Source organism: Pteronotus mesoamericanus, unplaced genomic scaffold, assembly GCF_021234165.1.
Source record: "Pteronotus mesoamericanus isolate MK-2021 breed Mesoamerican mustached bat unplaced genomic scaffold, CSHL_Meso_final contig_56, whole genome shotgun sequence".
In the NCBI taxonomy this organism is placed as follows: Eukaryota; Metazoa; Chordata; class Mammalia; order Chiroptera; family Mormoopidae; genus Pteronotus; species Pteronotus mesoamericanus.
In genome coordinates, this window is record NW_026555201.1 from 31,173,940 (window position 1) to 31,192,929 (window position 18,990).

Consider the following 18,990-nt stretch of genomic DNA (forward strand, 5'->3'; position numbering starts at 1 on the left):
AATTTATATAGCAATTCTATTATTAAATTGCAGTAGCAGCCACCACAGTCTGTAACATATACTTCATCACTAAATACAATTTTTATTTCTAGGATATATAATGGCAAGAAAGAAATGAAACTAATATATTAGCTAAAAAATAATTATTCAATTTACCTGCAATTTCAGTGGCAAGTTGTGCTGCTTTCTGTTCAAATAAGTCTTTCATTTGCTTAATATTAAAATTTTCTGTTTGGGCTTCTTCTAACTGTTGTTCTAAAGAGTGAAGTTCTACAAAAAAAGCATAGCATTTATTTGAATACAATGTTATTTATATTTGTTAACATATCATAGTCACTGCACTAGTTAAAAACCATTAACATGTCTATTACCCTTATGAGTGTCTTTATATATTAAGAATTCAGCATATATGTTTCACTTATGGCACAAGTCATAATTTACAAGTGTAAAAAAAAAGTGAAAGGACTATTTAGCATTACACCCAAATAATCTATAAATGTTTCTTTAAAAATTATTTTGATTTCATATTTCATAGTTATTTTCCTGTATCTTTCAACTGACTAAAAAGGAACATATATATTCTGCTTATCCGCAAAAAAAATTGTAATAATGTGAAATAACATGAGAAATGGTTTAAAAATAATTGAGGTCTTAAGTAATCAATTAAAATAGGCCATCGAGGCCTGATACTTCATTCTCATAAAGAAAAGATTTCAAAGGGAAATTAAATACAGACATAATAAACCTCAAAAATAATTCTGATTATTCATTCAGCATTCCTCCAATTAAAGCCAGTTACAAAGATGCTAGTATCAACATTTTAAGAGAAAAAGAGTACATCCCTCTCTGATAATAGATTTAACTTTTCATTAAACAACCAAATGATGTAATATTCCAGAAGTTTATAATTTCATAATATAATAAACAAAACACTAAGATTTTACCAAACTGATTAAATTATAAAGTCCACAGGTAACAAGCACTGCAAACCTAGAATATTGCTGATATCTTCACTATTTTAGAGCCATAAAATACAACCACATAGCAAGATCCATAAAGCAGGCATAAGAGCAAGGAAAAAAGTAAGAAAGGAGGATGCGAAAGAAGTAAAAGACAAATGAAATAGCTGCTTTAAGTGAAGTTACCTGCTGACGAATCAGCCACCAATCCATCAGGTTTAGACTCCTCAAAGAAAACATAAGACATAAACAATTACAATGTTAAAAAAAGTATCTCTGAAAGATACATTCTGTCAGGTAAGTAAGAAGATTTTGATAAAAGTTAAATTTTGGCCTGCTCACAGCCTTCCAAATCTCTCAGATAACACTAGGCACACTGGCATCATAATTTAACTGCAGCTCACTGGTTCTAAGAATGTTTTTATGCTAACATATAAGAACTTACTATGTTTCTTGCAAGAGGTGGCATCTTAAGTTCCATAAATTCAATAATAAATAAATATAAATTATTACAATTATATTGATTCTAAACCAAATACTTAAGTTAACAGGCAAGATTCAATCCTATAATATTTGAAAATGAACATAAGATAAGTATGTCATGGAACTATTACTACTAAAACAATGGCTTTAAAAGCATAAATTTTTAATTCAGGATTATAAATCATCTTTAAAAGGAGCAAAAATAAAGAATATATTCCATAAGGTTTAATTTATCATGTGCATTAGAAAATAATATACTGCTTCATCATTATTTTCATATACTAAAGAATTATTCACATCTGATAGTGTTTAATAAAGTATCTCATAATACATCTGACTTCTTCCTACTCATTGGATTTGGACATTGTGATTGCTAAGAATCGTCAATATTTCAAATACATTTTTCCCCAAAGGTAAATCTCCTAACAAGCCAATTAACACCTTGCACTGTGGAAAATTGATTTAATTTATTAAATGTAAAATAGTCATCTCAAATGTAGTTAGGAACTTCCTCTGTTTTCAAGTACAGACAATAATACAGATCATTATTAGTTGTTAATGGCATCCATGCACAAGATGAGTAATTGATGTATCAATATTTTAGATTATTAATAACCTCTTTAATGCAACCTGTTACAGAGGCTGAATAGTAACAAGACTGATATGCTGTTATCCACTTACTTGTTTTTGTCTTTTCTAATCTAAATGACAATTTTTGGTGAAAAAACTAAAGCAAAAAGACGGACTGAACATCACAATATGCTAAGAAAACGTGCAAAGGGATCACTACTTTATAAAAATATTAAAACTATTGTTGAAGAGTATTCATTTTATTCTTGTAAGTGAAAACTATGTATGAATTTGGTAAAATTAATTATTCTACAATTCTTTATGTAATTTAATTTTAGTACAGAAGTCAATATAATTTTAGTATAAAAATCATAATTGGTTAAGATATTTACTTAGAAAATACACTAAACTATAAAGAATCTGGATATTAAAAGAATATTACTTGGAGATAACCACTTTTGACAGCACTGTGATTTTCCTGTTCTTTCTATGTATTACTTTTATGTAGTTAAAGTCATATAATATATACATGTTTGTGTGTATGTGCATACATACATAAATATATTTATTGTTTTTGAAACCTAATATTGTTAATACAAGTTTTCCCACATTTTCAAACACCCTTCACTATAACAATTAATAAGAGTTATTTCCTTATTAATAGACATTTTAGTCATTTCCAACTTGTCACAACCACAAATGCTTTAAAGAGTTTCACTGCTGTTTAAACCTGTTTTTTTTTTTATCATTTAGATACATTGTTAGAATGGAATAATGTAGCCTGGTATAAAAAAAACAATCCACAGGTAACTGATTTTTTATAGAACACCTTTAAGAAGTTACATCTTAGATTCCCATACATGTGTCTGCGTTCCTTAAGATTACAAAGGATATACCCTGTAGGCTATTAAGCACAGGAAACAAATCAGGAAGTTGTTTATATCAGGCCACCTGCTTACAAAAAAAAGTGTTATGCTTAATTTTCAACAATGACAACAATCAATTAATAAACACACTTCAAGTATTTAAAAACAATTACTTGCTGCTGCAGCCCTTGAAATTTTTCTAATTCTTTCTTTAATTCTTCTGAATACCATTTTTCTTCCTAAGGGGAAAAAAGATTTTTAATTAGCAAATTTTAGAAGATTTATTACCTGAAACACTCAGAATAAACAAATATAATCCTTTTTAACCTTACCTTAAGTGAAGCTTGTAGGTCTTGGACCTCTTGTCTAAGTAGTGTTACATCGTCTCTAAACATATTTGGGGTGGGGGTGGGGGAATGGAGAATTAATAGTTAATATTCCTTAATTAACAACCTGCTCTCTTCAAATCATGGCCAGTGACTATATATTACATATTCTAGTTTTCTCAATTAAAAAAATTAAAACTCTTGTGTATTTTATGTATAGTGGATTAATTTAAAACAATAAGCATCAATGGCTTCCTATTGCAGTTAGCATAAAATCTAAACTCATAACAATGACTAAAATATCTGCACCATCTAACCCCTGCCTTATCACTCTCCCCCTCAGTCATTTAGCTCTGTTCCTTGAGTCTGACATGCTGTTTCCTGTGGAAACTTCTCATATTTTTTCCCTCACCTAAGAGTCAGTATGACAAAGAATGGTGAGCCAAGGTCTACCCTAGGACAAAGAATGGTGAGCCAAGGTCTACCCTAGGACCTAATGCAAGAAAGATTCCATGATAAAGTACTTTTGGATTATCCTTCTAGATGTTTGGACATATTTTCCTTTTTTGGATTGTAAATCTCACACACACACACACACACACACACACACACACACACACACTCTCCTCATTCCTTGCCATTACTAATGGCTGCCATGGTAGAAGACACAAGAACTGAAATGAGTTCATTACGAATCCTCAAATGAACTGACTTTAGGAGGAAGGGAAAAGGAGAAGAGGATCATTTTTAATGAGAAGACCAAGTCCACATCAGCACAAGCAATTATCAGCAAGGTAAAAGACAATGAAATATATTGATGGGAGAATTCTCTAGAACGAGGGCAGAGATAAAGAATAACAAGACAGAGTCAGCTTGATCTGTGAAAAGGGTTAATAATTAAAAAAAGGAAATTGCCAGCTAAGAGAAATATAAAAGATGGAGAAATAAGTCTTCTACCTTTTATAGCCATTCTTAAGTAAGGAATTCATTCATTATTTAACAGACACTTGTCTCTTCTAGACTCTCAAGTTGTTAATGTAATGGGAGAAATGAACATGTAAATAAATAGGAGCAACAGACTATCATCAGTTCTATAATAGAAATGAAAACAGACAAAAAGATAGTGGCAACTTCTACCTAGATGGGCTTCATGATGAAGATAAATTCTGAGATAAAGTCTATAATCTACTGAATACAAAAGTAAAGTTCAATAATAGATTCCTGGTTTTGTTGACTCTTAAAATGTGTTTCTTGTAAAATCTTCATTAGCCTTAATTTCTGGTGCGTGTGTGTGTGTCCCCACACCTCCTTCTCTGCCATCTGGCCCTATCAACTAATCTAAATTGTAGAAATGACCTACCAATGTAGGACACTTAATCTTCACATGTATGTGGAAAAGTGTGGGTGTGTTTTAAGTTTTCTCCACTATTAAGTAATCTTCCAACTCTATATATAAACTAAAATGACAAAGAAAGAAAATAATAACAAAATACTTAAAGAGCTCAAGTAAAATGTAATGAAATTCCACAGAAGATAATTCCAATTCAACTTCTAACTTGGTAGCCTCAGTTGCTCCAATTAATCTTTTTTAAAGTGCCACTTCAACAAATTTGTGAAAGTAATTTGCCTGCAATAGAAGATCTTTTAATATATAACATAAAACAACTCATGATATTTACAAAAGATAACTGGCAACATCTATTAAAATTTTAAAGGGAAACTTTGTCCAAAAATTCCACTTCGAGATGCTCATCCATATACAAATGATACATCCACAAGGGTATGTATCACATCATTTGTAACTGCAAAACACTGGAAATACCTTAAATGTTCATCAATAAAAGAATGATAAAATTCCATGCTGTCATTGAAAAGAGTGAAATAGCTTTATCTGCATTGATATGAAACAATTCATAAGATACTCAGAGAAATAAAAACACTGTAGAACTGCTTTTTTATGTAATTACAGAAATGTAAATGTTTCTATGTACACAGATGGAAGCATATACATATATATGCATAGCCTATCTCTGAAAGTATATGCAAAAACTGATAAACAGTAAGAGGCTAGAGAAAGGAATGGCAAGGAATCAATTTTTACCATATAACTTCTTGAATCATTGGAATTTTGCATTCTACACATACTATCTGTACATACACTTTAAAAATCTGGTCCCCACAAAACTACTAATGCATCAGGTTTCAAGTATGTGATCGATGTCAATAAAATTCTCATGTAAAGTGATAGAGAGCTTTATTTAAAGCAAAAAGGTTTAATAACCCACCCAAATCATGTGTGCTTTTGATCTAAAAAACATATGGTGCCCATAGTCACATGTTATCTACTATGTTAGCGAGGGACAGGATTAATTGTCAGAAACTGGTGAGGTATAGAAAAATGAGAACAGATATAATAAGAGAAAAGCTAGTGAAAATTACTACTTAGAGCAACAGCAATCAAATTTGCACCTTAAGATTATTTCCTTGGAAGCAATATAGAGTTCATTGGAGAGGTGCAAGACTGAAGGAAGAGAGCCAACTGTAGATACTGAAAAATATATTTTTGAGTGAGAGATGATGAAGCCTAAAATAAGCTGTAGCACTAAATACGGAAAAGATTATGAGAGCTCTTCAGGAGATAGAATTTTTCAATTTTTCAATTACAGTTGATATACAATATTTTATTAGTTTCAAGTGTACTATATAGTGATTAGACATTTATTTACCTTATAAAGTGATCACCTCAAAAAACCTAGTACCCCTCCAGGAGATAAAATTAACTACACTTTATGACAGATCAGATAGGGAAGCAGAGGCAGGAGTGTAAAAAGAAGCAAATTCAATTTTCTGGCTTTAGTAATTAAGCAGAAAGACAATATTGCCATTCACCAGAAGAAGTAGAGAATGAGTAGGTTTAAAGCAAATTTAATAAACCGTTTTTACAAAATGTCAATAGTGAGATTTTGGGGGGAACATTTATGAGAAGACACCTACTAGGCATCTGGGAAATACTTGTAGGTTGGAGATGTAAGTTAGGAGGAAGTCAGGGATGTGGATATAGAGCAAGAGGAGCACACAAAACAGATCAAGAAAGAATGGTCACAACTGTATGTTATCTCAGGTGAGTAGGAGGAAGAACACCAGCAAAGCCAAATTTTGCAGAGATTGTGGTAGACAGTCTACAAAGATGGCTGCCATCAAGTTCTTCCCCTCATATTTGGAGAAGCCACTTCTCTACTGACAGTTTACTTCTTGACCTCTTGAAACTGAGCTAGCCCTCAGGTTCCAGAGTAGCCCTGTGGCTACTTTAACCAATAGAATGTGGCATAAGTGAGGCTCTGACATTTCTGAAGCTGAGCCCTAAGAAAACAAGCAGCTTCTGCTTCTCTCATCTTGAAATGCTCTTTCTCAGAACATAATTGCTGATCTGTTAAATCCAAGCAGCCATGTGAAGAAGCCCATAAGTAGGAGAACTAAGGCCCCCTGACATGTAGCCCCAACTGAGCTTCTGGCCAGCATCCAACATCAACTCCCAGCAATGAATTTAAGGTCATTTTGTATCTTTTGGCTTTCCCAGCACCTCAGTCTACATCACTTAAAGCAGAAGAACCACCCATCAACCCCAAAGAGTTATAAATAATAAATTGTTATAGTTTTAAACCACTAAATTTTGAGTGAGTTGTTACAAGGTAATGGAGAACCAAAATAGAAGTCAAGTAAGATATCAAAGGGATTCAGAATAGGCCTCCCCCAGATGTGCTACTTTGATATGGGAATTATTTTGAGCTGAAGGCAATGGAGATCCTACAGGCTCAAGAGAAACTGAACCTTTCCCTTAAAGAATTTAAATTGAGGATTTGTCCACGGAAGTTATCACCAGAAATAAGTTTTTAGGACCTAGGGCAGGGCAAGCTTCTAATTATACAATCTGCTCTTTTTATCCTAGGAATGACCTTCCTCCCTCTGAAACCTTAAGGTTCCTCATTTCATTTCTTAGCTCAGAATGTCATACATACTCATTTTTACCTTTCTGTCTTTGAACCTCTGATGCACATGCGGTGTCTACCTCTTTTATGTATGTAGGGTTCCCATAAGTGCATATGTAATTAAATGTGGTTATTTTCTCTTGTTAATATGCCTGAAGTTGATTTAATTATTAGACCAGCCAAAACAACCTAGGAAAGTAAAGGAAAATTTCTCCCACATACACAATAAGAACTGAAAATAATCCAAGTTACTATTAGTCTTTGAAGGAGCAGTTTCAGGAGAATGGTAGGGCAGAATCCAGGCCTTGATTTGCTAAACATTAAATGACAGTTAAGAAGCAAAAATAGCTCTGACTGGTGTAACTCAGTGGATTGCATGTCATCCTGCGAACCTAAAGGTCGCCAGTTCAATTCCCAGTCAAGACACATGCTGGGTTGTGGACCAGGTCCCCAGGAGGGGGCGTGCAAGAGGCAACCAATCACACATCAATGTTTCTCTCCCTCTCTTTATCCCTCCCTTCCCTTCTCTCTATATATAAATAAATAAAATCTATTTTTAGAAAAAGCAAAAATAAGGATAGACTGTGGATAATTTAATGTTGAAAGTTAATATATTAGGCCCTGTCTAATTCACAGCTGAAAAAGTAACTGTTAAATTGATATTAAATATTAAAAAATGTATAATGTGCTTTAAGTACATTTTTTATATTTATTTCCTAATAAATGACAAAAATTTTACTCAAAATTATTAACTCACACATAAAAATACTGAAGAACATTAGCAGTCAGGTAAAAGGGAAGATTCATACTTCAGAAAAGCACTGGTTTTCCCAGATATTTTAATAAGTTAAAACAGTACTATTTTATAGTTCTGTATTATCTCTCAACCACAGTTATGTGATCATAATGTTTTTTCTTTATGTAATGTTCTTTGTGTTACAGCAGATTAAGCAAGAAGTTTTTTGGTTTTTTTTTAAGAGAAGCATGAAAAAAATTTTTACAAGTAGAATGAAATCAAGCTTTTTTCCTTAGTGGGGGTATAACACAAGAGTTCTCACCAAGAGCAAAAGAAAAGCAAAGTTATATTGCTAAATGTTATTCTAAGTAATTATATTTTATTTATTTTTTAAAATAGTCAGGCAAAATTGCCAAGAAACACAAGGTGTATGTGTGTTTACTGTTATATTGGTGACTATGAGAGAAATTTTTTTAAATAATTCTTAAATTTTAATTCTTGGCTAAATTTATTAAGAACTTACTATAAAATCTTCTAAACAAAGCATATCATTCTTTATTAAATAAAATATGATAAATATACTTTAACCTTCTTGTTATAACTCACAATCTTCATTAAATATATAACTTCTGGACCATGATGTGGATGCTAACATAGATAATTGCTGGGCAAGGACAGAAGAGGTTATAACAATAAAGAGGAAAGGCCGCTAACTGAGGACAGACTTAAATTAAATAATGTAAAAATACTGTTATTTTCACAAACTGATTATTTATGATTAAACAATGATATTACACACATCCCTAACATTATACTTCAAAACTACTATACTCTACCTACCTCTTCAGAGCAAGATTAGCCTCCCCTCCATGACCGGAATCATTGCCAGCATCATGAACTGCCTCATAGTGTTTGAAAAGTTCATCAGCAGATCCAAGAGACTTCATACACTGGGGACATATGAAACCCTATAGAAAAAGGCAGAAAAAAGTATTTCAAAATTGTGTTTATTATTACAAAATAATTATTTGTATATAATGAAACATAATCAAGTGTCTTATTCACACAATGGTGCCAATAAGTAAATTATAATTTATGGTATTAATCCCAAATTCCAGTTCTGTACACAGGTACATCACTGTCTATTCTGGTTGGAGTTTATAAAATATAAAGAAACCCCTTACAACCATCTTTTAAGTTGAATAAATGAATGGCTAGAGTATACAATTCTAATTTGAGAAATTTGTTCTAATACAGAAGTCTAGGAGAGAAGATATGCCATTATATCCTCCCTCTCTCTAGACATCTCCATTAGTATATTAATCTCGGCTCCAATCTACTTCATAGGAATGAGAATGATAAAATTAAGAACATGAAGCATTCTGATCACTGAATGAGGAAAAGGATAATATAATATAATATATGACTCAATTACCAGACTATCTACAACGGTTGAGAAGTAAATCTTCCTGCTACTCTAAGATAAACACTGCAAAAGCCTAAAATTAATATATAGTCCCACAGAATAGGAAAAACTTATAAATAATGCCCACGTTATTAAATTGTTATGGCATACACAATGCTGCATGACAATCCTCCCAATGATCTCGACACCTCTCGCCCTATAGACAGCATGCTTCAACAAAACTAAAGTACCAACAATACTAAAATACTAAAGTACCTTTTTTATATATACTTATTTACTTATTATTATTATTATTATTTAACTATTCATCCCCCTTTCACAGCTAAGAAAACAGAGGCACAGAGGTTAACACCTTGCCCAAGAGCACGGAGATGAGAGGCAGAGCAGGATTCAGGCCTAGCCTACCCTATATTGTAGAACTGCACCCTTACCAGTTGGGCACTCTGCCTCTCCTGCCATCATCTCTACTAGGGTGGGCAGGGGAAAGGTGAGAGAAGCATTTCGTGGCTAGCTGCTCTGGGACAGGCACTTGACAAACACCTGTATGTTTCAATCTCATTAGAACCCAGTGAAGGATGAGCCAGGATACAGTTTTTTGGGGAAGCAAAACCAGAGAAGTCTGATCATCTACCCAGGCCACACAGCCCAGAAGGGGTGAAGCTGAAGTCCAAACTTTGACCTGCACTCTGCTCAGAAGATCCTCTCCCAAACCCAAAGGGCCCCTCCCCAATCTGCATGGAGATGGGGACCAGGAGGAAGGGAAAGAGGAGAAGGAGGGTGTGAAAACTGGAAAGGGGTTTCAGATGGTATCCTCAGGCCTAGCAGCTGTCTCAGGCAATCCAAGGGTCCATGGGAACTTCCAGACCTTTCCCCCACCCGTGCCTGGTATGAGTGGAGGATGGGAAGCAGCTCCAATGTTCTCTAGGGTGCCCTCAAGGGCAACTGCCCTAGGCTGGGCTGCTGAGGGCCAGGAGTGAGGTTCTGTGGATCCCCCTTCCCAGACATCTGCTGTCAGATGCCAGGGACTAGGGCACAACTGGGGTTAGGATGGGGGTGGGGGTGTTGCCAACCCCTTCCCTTGCACTCTTCAGTGGCACCTCCTGATCCGTGGGCTTGGGTAAACAGAAGTAAGGCCTGGGTGGAGGCATCTCCTCCAGAGGACAAGGGCAACAGCCCAGATTGCCAAGTGGCAGGTCTGGAGAGCATGGGGCAGCCCTGAGCCCAGAAATCCAAGGATGGTTAAGGGAGCTGCAGAGCACACCAGCTGGGACGTAAATGTTGCCTCCAGGACTCAGTTGGGAATGGCACAGCCTCCACCCAGGGCTCTGGGCCCCAGGCCCCAGTCCCCAGTCCCCAGTCCCCTCTGACCCAGCCTCTGCCAGCCCCAAGAAAGGGGCAAGGTGAAAGAAAACAGCTCCATGGCTCAGGTCAAATGTACGGAGAAGGGAGCAGATGCATTGTGGGGATGACAGAGGGGTCTCACTGGAGTAGGCGCTGCTGGTATAGCACAGCCAGGAATGTGGCCAAGAACATCCCAGCAACAGCCACTGCAGGCCATGGAGCCCATGGTGCTGCCCAAGCAAGCAGGGACTCTTCCTCCTCCTCCTTTGCCCTCAGCTGGGGGGCAGCATGCAGCCTGGGTTGCCCACCAGGAGGTCAGTGCTGGGACCCTCAGCCATGTGGATGCTCAAGCCATTCACCAACACGCACTCATTCTCCTCTGGGGCATTGTCAGGTTCTGGGACCAAGGAGTCGGGGTTGATGGCAAAGTCCACGGAGCAGCCGGAGAACAGCTGGCTTCGCTGGGAAGACAGCCTGCCTGGTTTGCTCGGCTCTGGCCCTGGGTGCCAGCTGTCAGAGCTTCTGTCCTCATAGGATGAGCTGTCTCCAGCAGTGGCACCTGTCGGTGCTGGAGACACCAGTGACTCCCCTGCAGGTGTCTTGCCGCTCCTGATGGTGGGTGCTGCGTTGGAAGGCCCCTTCCTGGGCACCAAGCTCTTGGGCAACCTGTGGTCAGCCACCAAGCCAGTAAGTACCTTTGGTGGTACTGTGCCAGCATGTATTGTATTGATAGGCAATTTGGATGGTACTAGACTGGTGGGCATATTAGTGGGTATTATATGAGACTTTGAGCTGGCGGGCAAGTCGAAAGCCACTGTGCTGGTAAATGCCGAGTGGAGGGGCATCTTGAAGGGTGCTATGCTGGTGGTCATACAGTTGGTGGGCACCGCTGCCCCACTGGAGCAGATGGTAGCCTCAGCCTGGTCACCCTCTGCAGAGGAGGAAGAGGTGCCAGTAGACAGAGCTGACAGTGGGGATCCAGGCAAGTGGCTTGCCTTGGGGGTGGAACAGACCAGGCGCTGGAAGGAGGCAGTCGGAGATACGGGCCCATGAGGTGATATGAGGCGGGGGCCATGCCTGCAGGTGCCAAACCTTCTGTGTGGGGACTGCCCAGTTCTGTGCCCTGCTCCTGAGGCCCACTGCAGGTCAGAGGACTGAGGGCTGCCATGTCAGAGGAGGGCTCCAAAGGGGCCACTGGGCCTCCTGAGGAATAGTCCCAGAGCGGGGTGTCTGTGGGGCCCTGAACACATCATGGTACTTCACACTCTGTGCCTCCGCATATGCTGCTTTTTCCTCCAGCACTATGCTCATTACTACATTCACTTAATACACAACCATTGGAGCTTTTCATCTATGTCTCCCTAACGGCTAACGTAGAATTTTGAACATACTATATGTTTTCTACATTGCATATTTACTAAATGAAATATGAATGAACCTAATAGTGCAGAATTTGGTGGGGAAAAAAAAACACAAGACTTAACAGCTTACAGATTATCAAACCTTTCAAGGGAAAGACTGAGCTAAGCAGTAAGTACTCTGAACACTATGTACTATTTTTAGTAAAAACAAAAAAGAAATAAAAATTGTGCTCCTCTGTTAGATGTCATGCATATAGCATATCCTCACTTATCATTTATGCACATTATATGGCAAAATCAAGGCTCATTGAGTATTGGAGATACTGATATGTAGACATAGACATACATGGCTGGATAATGCTATAACACATGTGTGAAAAACTATGGAAACAGAGAAGACATATCCACCTCGGCCTGTGGAAGCACTTAATACTTAAAAAAAAAGAGAGAGAGATGCACATACATACATACATGTACATATATTAATGAGACATTGGAATTAGTTACTATAGAATGAGTAACATTTGCTTGTCGGTAGTAAAAGAAAGACATTCTAAGCAAATAGCGGAGCATCAGCAAAGATGCAGGAAGAGGCATAAAAGACACTCCTGCTGTGTTTGGGAAACAGAGGTGTGTTAAGATCCCAGAGCCAGAGTGAAGGGCAGGGGCACAACGGGTGAATGAATGCAGGAATCTCATACAAAACTCCTGAAATAAGCAAAGACAGTAGTACTGAGGATGTGCCTTTGGACATCAGATGTGCCATTAGTCCCCAGAGATATTTGGTACTCAGCACTGTCTTTTGAATGAATGAATGCTCCTAGTTTGTGTGTTAATCTGGCTGGTGTTACACTCTTTGTCTTTAAAACTGTCTCATACCTACCACCATGTTTCATAATGGCTCCACATTATGCTTAATGTGGCATTCTTATTTAACTTCTGCCCAGTAACTATTATACCATACTAGCTGGCATGCTTTTAGTGCAACACATGAACCCTATAATATTCAGCCTGTCATGTCTCTTTTGTGTCTCATCTTCTACTAGGATAGAGAAGGCAAATTACAGAGTGTCTCTCAGAGAATCCACATCCCTATGACACCAGTCTTCACAGTTTTGACTGACTATTGTCTCTACTTCCAACTTTTGGCTCCAGGAACCTAAGGATCCCAGAAAGCTAATAATCACATTAAGTTATGCCATACATTCATAAAGGCTTCTAAATAGTATCCAGTTACTAGTTCAGAAAGAACTGATTCATCCCTAAAGAGAAATTTTAGAAATTCAGTAATATATAATTATTAAAATATTACACCTATGTGAATTTTCCATGTGATTAGAGCTTGCGTGTTTAAATAAATCTCCAATTTTGATAAATTAACAATAAAAATAAATCTAAAATACATATACTTCCTCACCTTCTTAAGTAGAGGATACTAAACCTTTGCTTGATGTCTCAGAGGCACAAATTATTAATTGCTGATTTGGGTGTCATCCACTCTATTAATTCTGGCAAGACGCCTTAATACCTGTACAACATTTTACAGTTTTTCCCACATCCTGTCTTGTCTTTCAACAATCATTTCTCAAAATTATTTGCATGTTATTTCTAACAATGTTAGCCAGCTATCAACAGGAATGTTATATTAAGGAAAAGTTTATTAAAACCATATCACTCGTTTAAAATAAAAGTAAAATAGGCTCAGAATGAGTGCCTGAGTGATATCCTATGAATAGAGTGCCTGATCTTTTTAGCTCAAGGATTTTGTGATACTATTTCTAGACATTAAGAGACTCTACCTCTATTTATCTTTTTTTTCTAAACTATTTTCAAGAGGATTGAGGTTGTTAGATAGATAACTTCCACAAAAGTACTATTAGCAAACAATAAAACACTAAAAATAGCCATCTACATTCATTACCCTTAATTATTCCAAATTCTCACCAACTTCAAAAAATAACCCACACACAGTTTACGTGGGATTAAAAACAATAAATTCCTTACTCTTATACTCAGTTATCTGTGATCCTTTCTCAGATTCCCTACAGCTAAGAACTTAACTTGATACTTGTAGTATCGCTATTATACCAAATGTCGTTTGAATTAAAAGGCAAGTTCTTATCTAAGTGACCTGTAGGTGAGATTGTCCCTTTTGATTTCGAGAGCCACAACTAAGAATGGTTAACCCAAACATCCTGAAGAGAAGACAACTAATAAAATGCTAAGCAGAGCTCCAAGAATCACTTAGACCTCTGTCTTTGCTAGCACGGCTCCTGCGAGTTTCACTAATGTCCTATATGCACCATTTTCCCCATCACCCTACAGAATATCCATTTTAATTGTTTCCCAGTGAAATTTTTCCAGTTTCCCCTCAAGATGAATGAGCCACTGTACTCTTTTTGCTAATAAAATCTATCATAGAAACTCCCTGGGGTAGAAATCATATGTTACTTACCTTTTGGTCTCCTTTACCTAGGAAGATACCTGGCAACGAAGAGCTACATTTATATGTTAAATAAAGGATTGTTTGGTGAGATCTTGCCCTTATTTGTGTAATTGCCTCACAGAAAAAAAAGCAAAAAGCAAGTCTGATATTTTTGTCTTTCCTAGTATAAGAATTTTCATTCTTTTGTAAGATTTATAAAAGAAGCAAAAAGTTATGTTTCTCTTTTTTTAGAACACTGTAGTAATTTTCAAAGGAGAGATATATCAGGATCATCCGGGAAACTTTTTCCAGCCTAAAAATGGGCAACACTTTCCCTCACTGGATCCTACTCCCAGCCTTAAATATGCACCAGTGTTACCCACTATTGAGAAACATTTGGGTATGTGTCATTCTGTCATCTCCCTCAGGTCTGGAGAGTCAAAAGAAAGATTGTGAATAGACCCAGGATCTAATGCTGTATTATTTACCCAGATAAAGACAGTAACTGCTCACATGTGAAATCCTCTTTCTGTGTAAGAGTAAAGCATTTTTAATACATTCATTACTAAAGCAATACCTATAAAGATATAGCTTAAATGTTGAAATAAAATATCATTCACATTATAATTCAAATTTCACGATAAAATTTATGCAAAGATACTAAATTAAACTTTTATACTTGTTTGCAGATTCACCAAAAGATAGCTGCAAAGAGTAAGAGAAACCAAGCCAACCTCCCAGGAGCCTCTTCTCCTTACTGAATTTTCTTTAAAGCATGCATAATTAAAGCAACCCCATATTCCCTCGTAGCATAAAACGTTAAGCAACACCAAGCCAAGGAAAAATGAAGCTATTTTGAGCATCCCATAACCAAGCTGCTAAAACAAAATATACAGGACCCACAGTAACACTGGAGTCATTAAGAAGTTCCTGTCCTCTTGTTTCATTTTCAGCGTGCACTTTCTGGTAATGCTCCGACAAATCAATAGCAGTTATACATCTTTTCATACATAATGGACAGATGAAACCCTGTGAAATAACAACTTTTAGGAGGATTTACATAAAAAGTTATTTATAAAACAAAATACAGGCAATGGAAATAGACATAACAGAAAACAATTAGGATTATCTCTTTTTAGAATACGAAAAGGAAAGTTTTGGGTAGTAACGGCACAAAATGTGAAAGATCTATACAAAGTAGGACTTCTAAAATTAATCCCCATCTTATGTTGTAAATTGCCATTGGTTCATTTTTTTTAAATTATAATAACCAGGTGCTTATTATTAGTTAGAGTTTTGTTTATGACACTTTATCCTTACTTATCTGAAAGCTATTATTAGCAAGTTAGCTTTTACTTTAAGATCAAGAAATGTCTAGTAGGGATAGCAAATATCTCTATGCAATACATTATTCTAAACAAAATTTCTTATAATGAAAGCAATTTTAGTCTTCATCACGCTCGCATAGCCTGAGATACCTTCCTTGCCCACACTCAAAACTGTCAGTAGCTGACCCTTTATTCTACTTTTCTGAGCCAAATAATATCATTTTAAAACAATCTTTCCAATTCCCTATACCTAACAATATCTGTATTTTAATATGTGAACTGTTACACTGAGCTATGGTTTGGAATTTTGCCAGATAGGAATAGTAGAAGACAAGAGACTAGAGGAATTAACAGTATCAGGGGAAAAGTAAACAAAAGGATAGTGGTGAAAGAACAACAGGTTCTAAAAGTTATAATGCCATGAGTGTGGGTTTTAAAATAGATGTGAATTTGAGTCTCAACCTATGCTGACTATGTAAGACCAAGAAAATCAATTTACTTGCTGCTAGTTTCTTCACCTATAAAATGGGTCTGATACTAGCAACTATCTTCCTAGTGTTATTGTATAGTACAATACATAAAATGCTTAGTATGGTGCCTAAGACATGGTTAAGTATTCCCTAATAGCAACTGTCATTAAATTTACGGTTAAAAAGGAAAGAAAATGCAGGCCGGTAAGGTTAAAGAATAAAAGAAAAAATAGGAAATAAAAAATGTGAAATATTCAGCAAGCCCAAAATCAAGTAGTGGAAATATGATGAAGTTCTTGAGGGGATAGGCAGTTATGGTAAGAAATGGGAGATAATGTTTTAACATTTCATGTAAAATTATTCTGCCTGATAATAAGGCAGAGAAGGTACTGCCTTAGCCTGAGTAGCTAGAAGAGTGGTAATAAAGGCCATTGGCATTGATAACATTAAGAACTGAGAGATTAGCATGTTCCTCGAGTCACTTATGCCACTTAGGAAAAAAGCAAGGAAGACAAGGAAGACTGTACACAAGGGTCCAAAGTGGGAAGCAAGACAGAGTAGCAGTTAGGAGCTAGGCTTGGGTTTGAATCATGTATTCACATTACTCTTAGTAGATTTTATGACCTTCAGTTTCCTCATCTGTTAAATAAGATAACAATAATAAACTACTTATGGATCTCATGAGAATTAAATGACATAATACATGTAAAGTGCTTATCAAAGCACCGGAACAAAGAAAACATTAATAAATGTTGGCCATCATTAATATCATTATTCCTTTTGTTAACCAACACTTAAAGGAGATTAGCCAGAAGATGAAAGTGAGGGACATGAATTCAAATTTGTTTTTGTTTTTCTAATAACAAAAGGGCTATCTTTCAGACAATCACAGCCCCAAGTGCTAGAACCACAAAATAATACTTCTTTTAAAAAAGGCATCATCAAATTTTTTTTTCCTATCACAGCTTTATACCTTTCACTTTACGCTGGTTTATTTACTGTACATTTCCACATAAAATCATACAATTATTCATTCAAAAATATTTACTGAGTATGATTACTATACCCTGTCCATTATGCTATAGTGCTGAGAACACGCATACATATGAATCTATTGGTTGTTTCTCCCTAAAGAACCCTAATATATCTCTCCCCAAAAAACCTGTTAGAATGCATAAATGAATTTAGCCAGGTTGTAAAATAAAAGATAGTTATAGAAAAGTCAATTGTACTTCTGTATCACAGAAACAAATGGAGAATAAAATTAGAAGTAATATTATTTACACTAGCATGAAAAAAGATAAATTACCAATAAATAAATTTAATAAAAGATATATAAGGCCCTGGCTGGTGTGACTCAGCCAGTTGAGCACCAGCCTGAGAACCAAAAGGTCAAAAGATTTATCACGCAGCCAGGGCACATGCCTGAGTTGCAAGCCAGGTTCCCAGTTGGGGGCCTGCAAGAGGCAACCAATCAATGTTTCTCTTGCACATTGATGTTTCTCTTCTCTTTCTCCCTCACTTCCCTTCTCTAAAAAATAAATAAAATTTTTTAAAAAGATATGTAAGATTTCTACTGTGAAAACTACAAAACGGCTGCGTAAAATTAAAGAAATGGAATTATATTGTGTGCAAGAACTAGAAGATTCAACATTAAGATGGCCTCTCTCCCCCAAATTAATCTGTAGATTATATATAATCCTAATCAAAATCCTAGCAGAACTTTTCTCAAGTATATATATAGAAGTGCAAAGAACCTATTACATAAGAGAAAAAACAAACTTTGAAAGAACAACAAAATTGGGGAACTTAAACTATCTGATTCTGAAGACTTACTAAGAAACTATAGTAATTAAGGCAATATTGACATAAACATACAGATATACATAAAGACCAATGAAACAGAATAAAGATAATGGAAATAGAGCCACACATATAAGGTCAATTGAATTCTCACAAAAGCAAAAATGTAATTCAGTGGGAAAAGGTAATATTTTCAACAAATGGTACTAAAACAACCTTATGGAAAAAATGTGGTTTCCACATCCATCTGGAAAAAAATGAACTTCAAACACTATCTCACACCATAAGCAGTACAAATTGTTAGGTAAAAAATAGACAGGGGGATGTTAAGAACAGTACAGGAAATGAAGTAGCCAAAGAAGTTATACGCATGACCCATGGACATGAACTGAGAGAGGGGAGTGCTGGAGGGAATGGGGATATTGGGTAGAGGCGGTCAAAGGAGGAAAACTGGGACACCTGTAATAGCAAAATCAATAAAATGTATAAAAAAAATGAAAAATAAAGAATTTTAAATAAATCATAGAATTACATGTATAACCTTAAATGATTTTTTTTTTTTAAATCAGAAGAAAGCATAAGAGAATGTCTTTGTAATCTTGGGGGTAGGCAAAAAAAAAGAAATTCATAGAAGAACTCAAAAAGCATTAACCTTTAAAAATAAAGGCTGATAAATTGACCTTCCCCAAAATTAAAAATTTCTCCTTGAAAATACCACTAACAGAATGAAAAACAAGCCACAGACTGAGAGAAAATATCCACATCACATATATCTGACAGAGGTGTAAGACCTAAAATTAAGGCCTAGTATTATGTCCTGCCTTGACAAGTGGTGAAACCGAGAGTTTTCAAACAACTTAACTGTTAAGTTACCCTTCCCACTCTTCTCCTGCAGATGAGGCCCTCCAGT

The 18,990-nt window shown here is 36.0% G+C and overlaps 1 protein-coding gene across 2 annotated transcripts in view; it reads right to left on the bottom strand.

The window, feature by feature from the left end:
• Positions 1 to 18,990, bottom strand: part of EEA1 (early endosome antigen 1) — a 128,210-nt gene that overhangs the window by 75,720 nt on the left and 33,500 nt on the right. The window contains exons 3-8 of one of the 2 annotated variants that reach the window (XM_054580197.1): positions 15,383 to 15,508; positions 8,767 to 8,894; positions 3,211 to 3,265; positions 3,052 to 3,117; positions 1,146 to 1,185; positions 157 to 270 (exon numbers count right to left, since the gene is read on the bottom strand). In XM_054580197.1, the coding sequence (XP_054436172.1) occupies positions 157 to 270; positions 1,146 to 1,185; positions 3,052 to 3,117; positions 3,211 to 3,265; positions 8,767 to 8,894; positions 15,383 to 15,508 (529 nt within the window). The remainder of the gene's footprint in view (positions 1 to 156; positions 271 to 1,145; positions 1,186 to 3,051; positions 3,118 to 3,210; positions 3,266 to 8,766; positions 8,895 to 15,382; positions 15,509 to 18,990) is intronic. The other variant, XM_054580198.1, reaches the window with a different exon arrangement.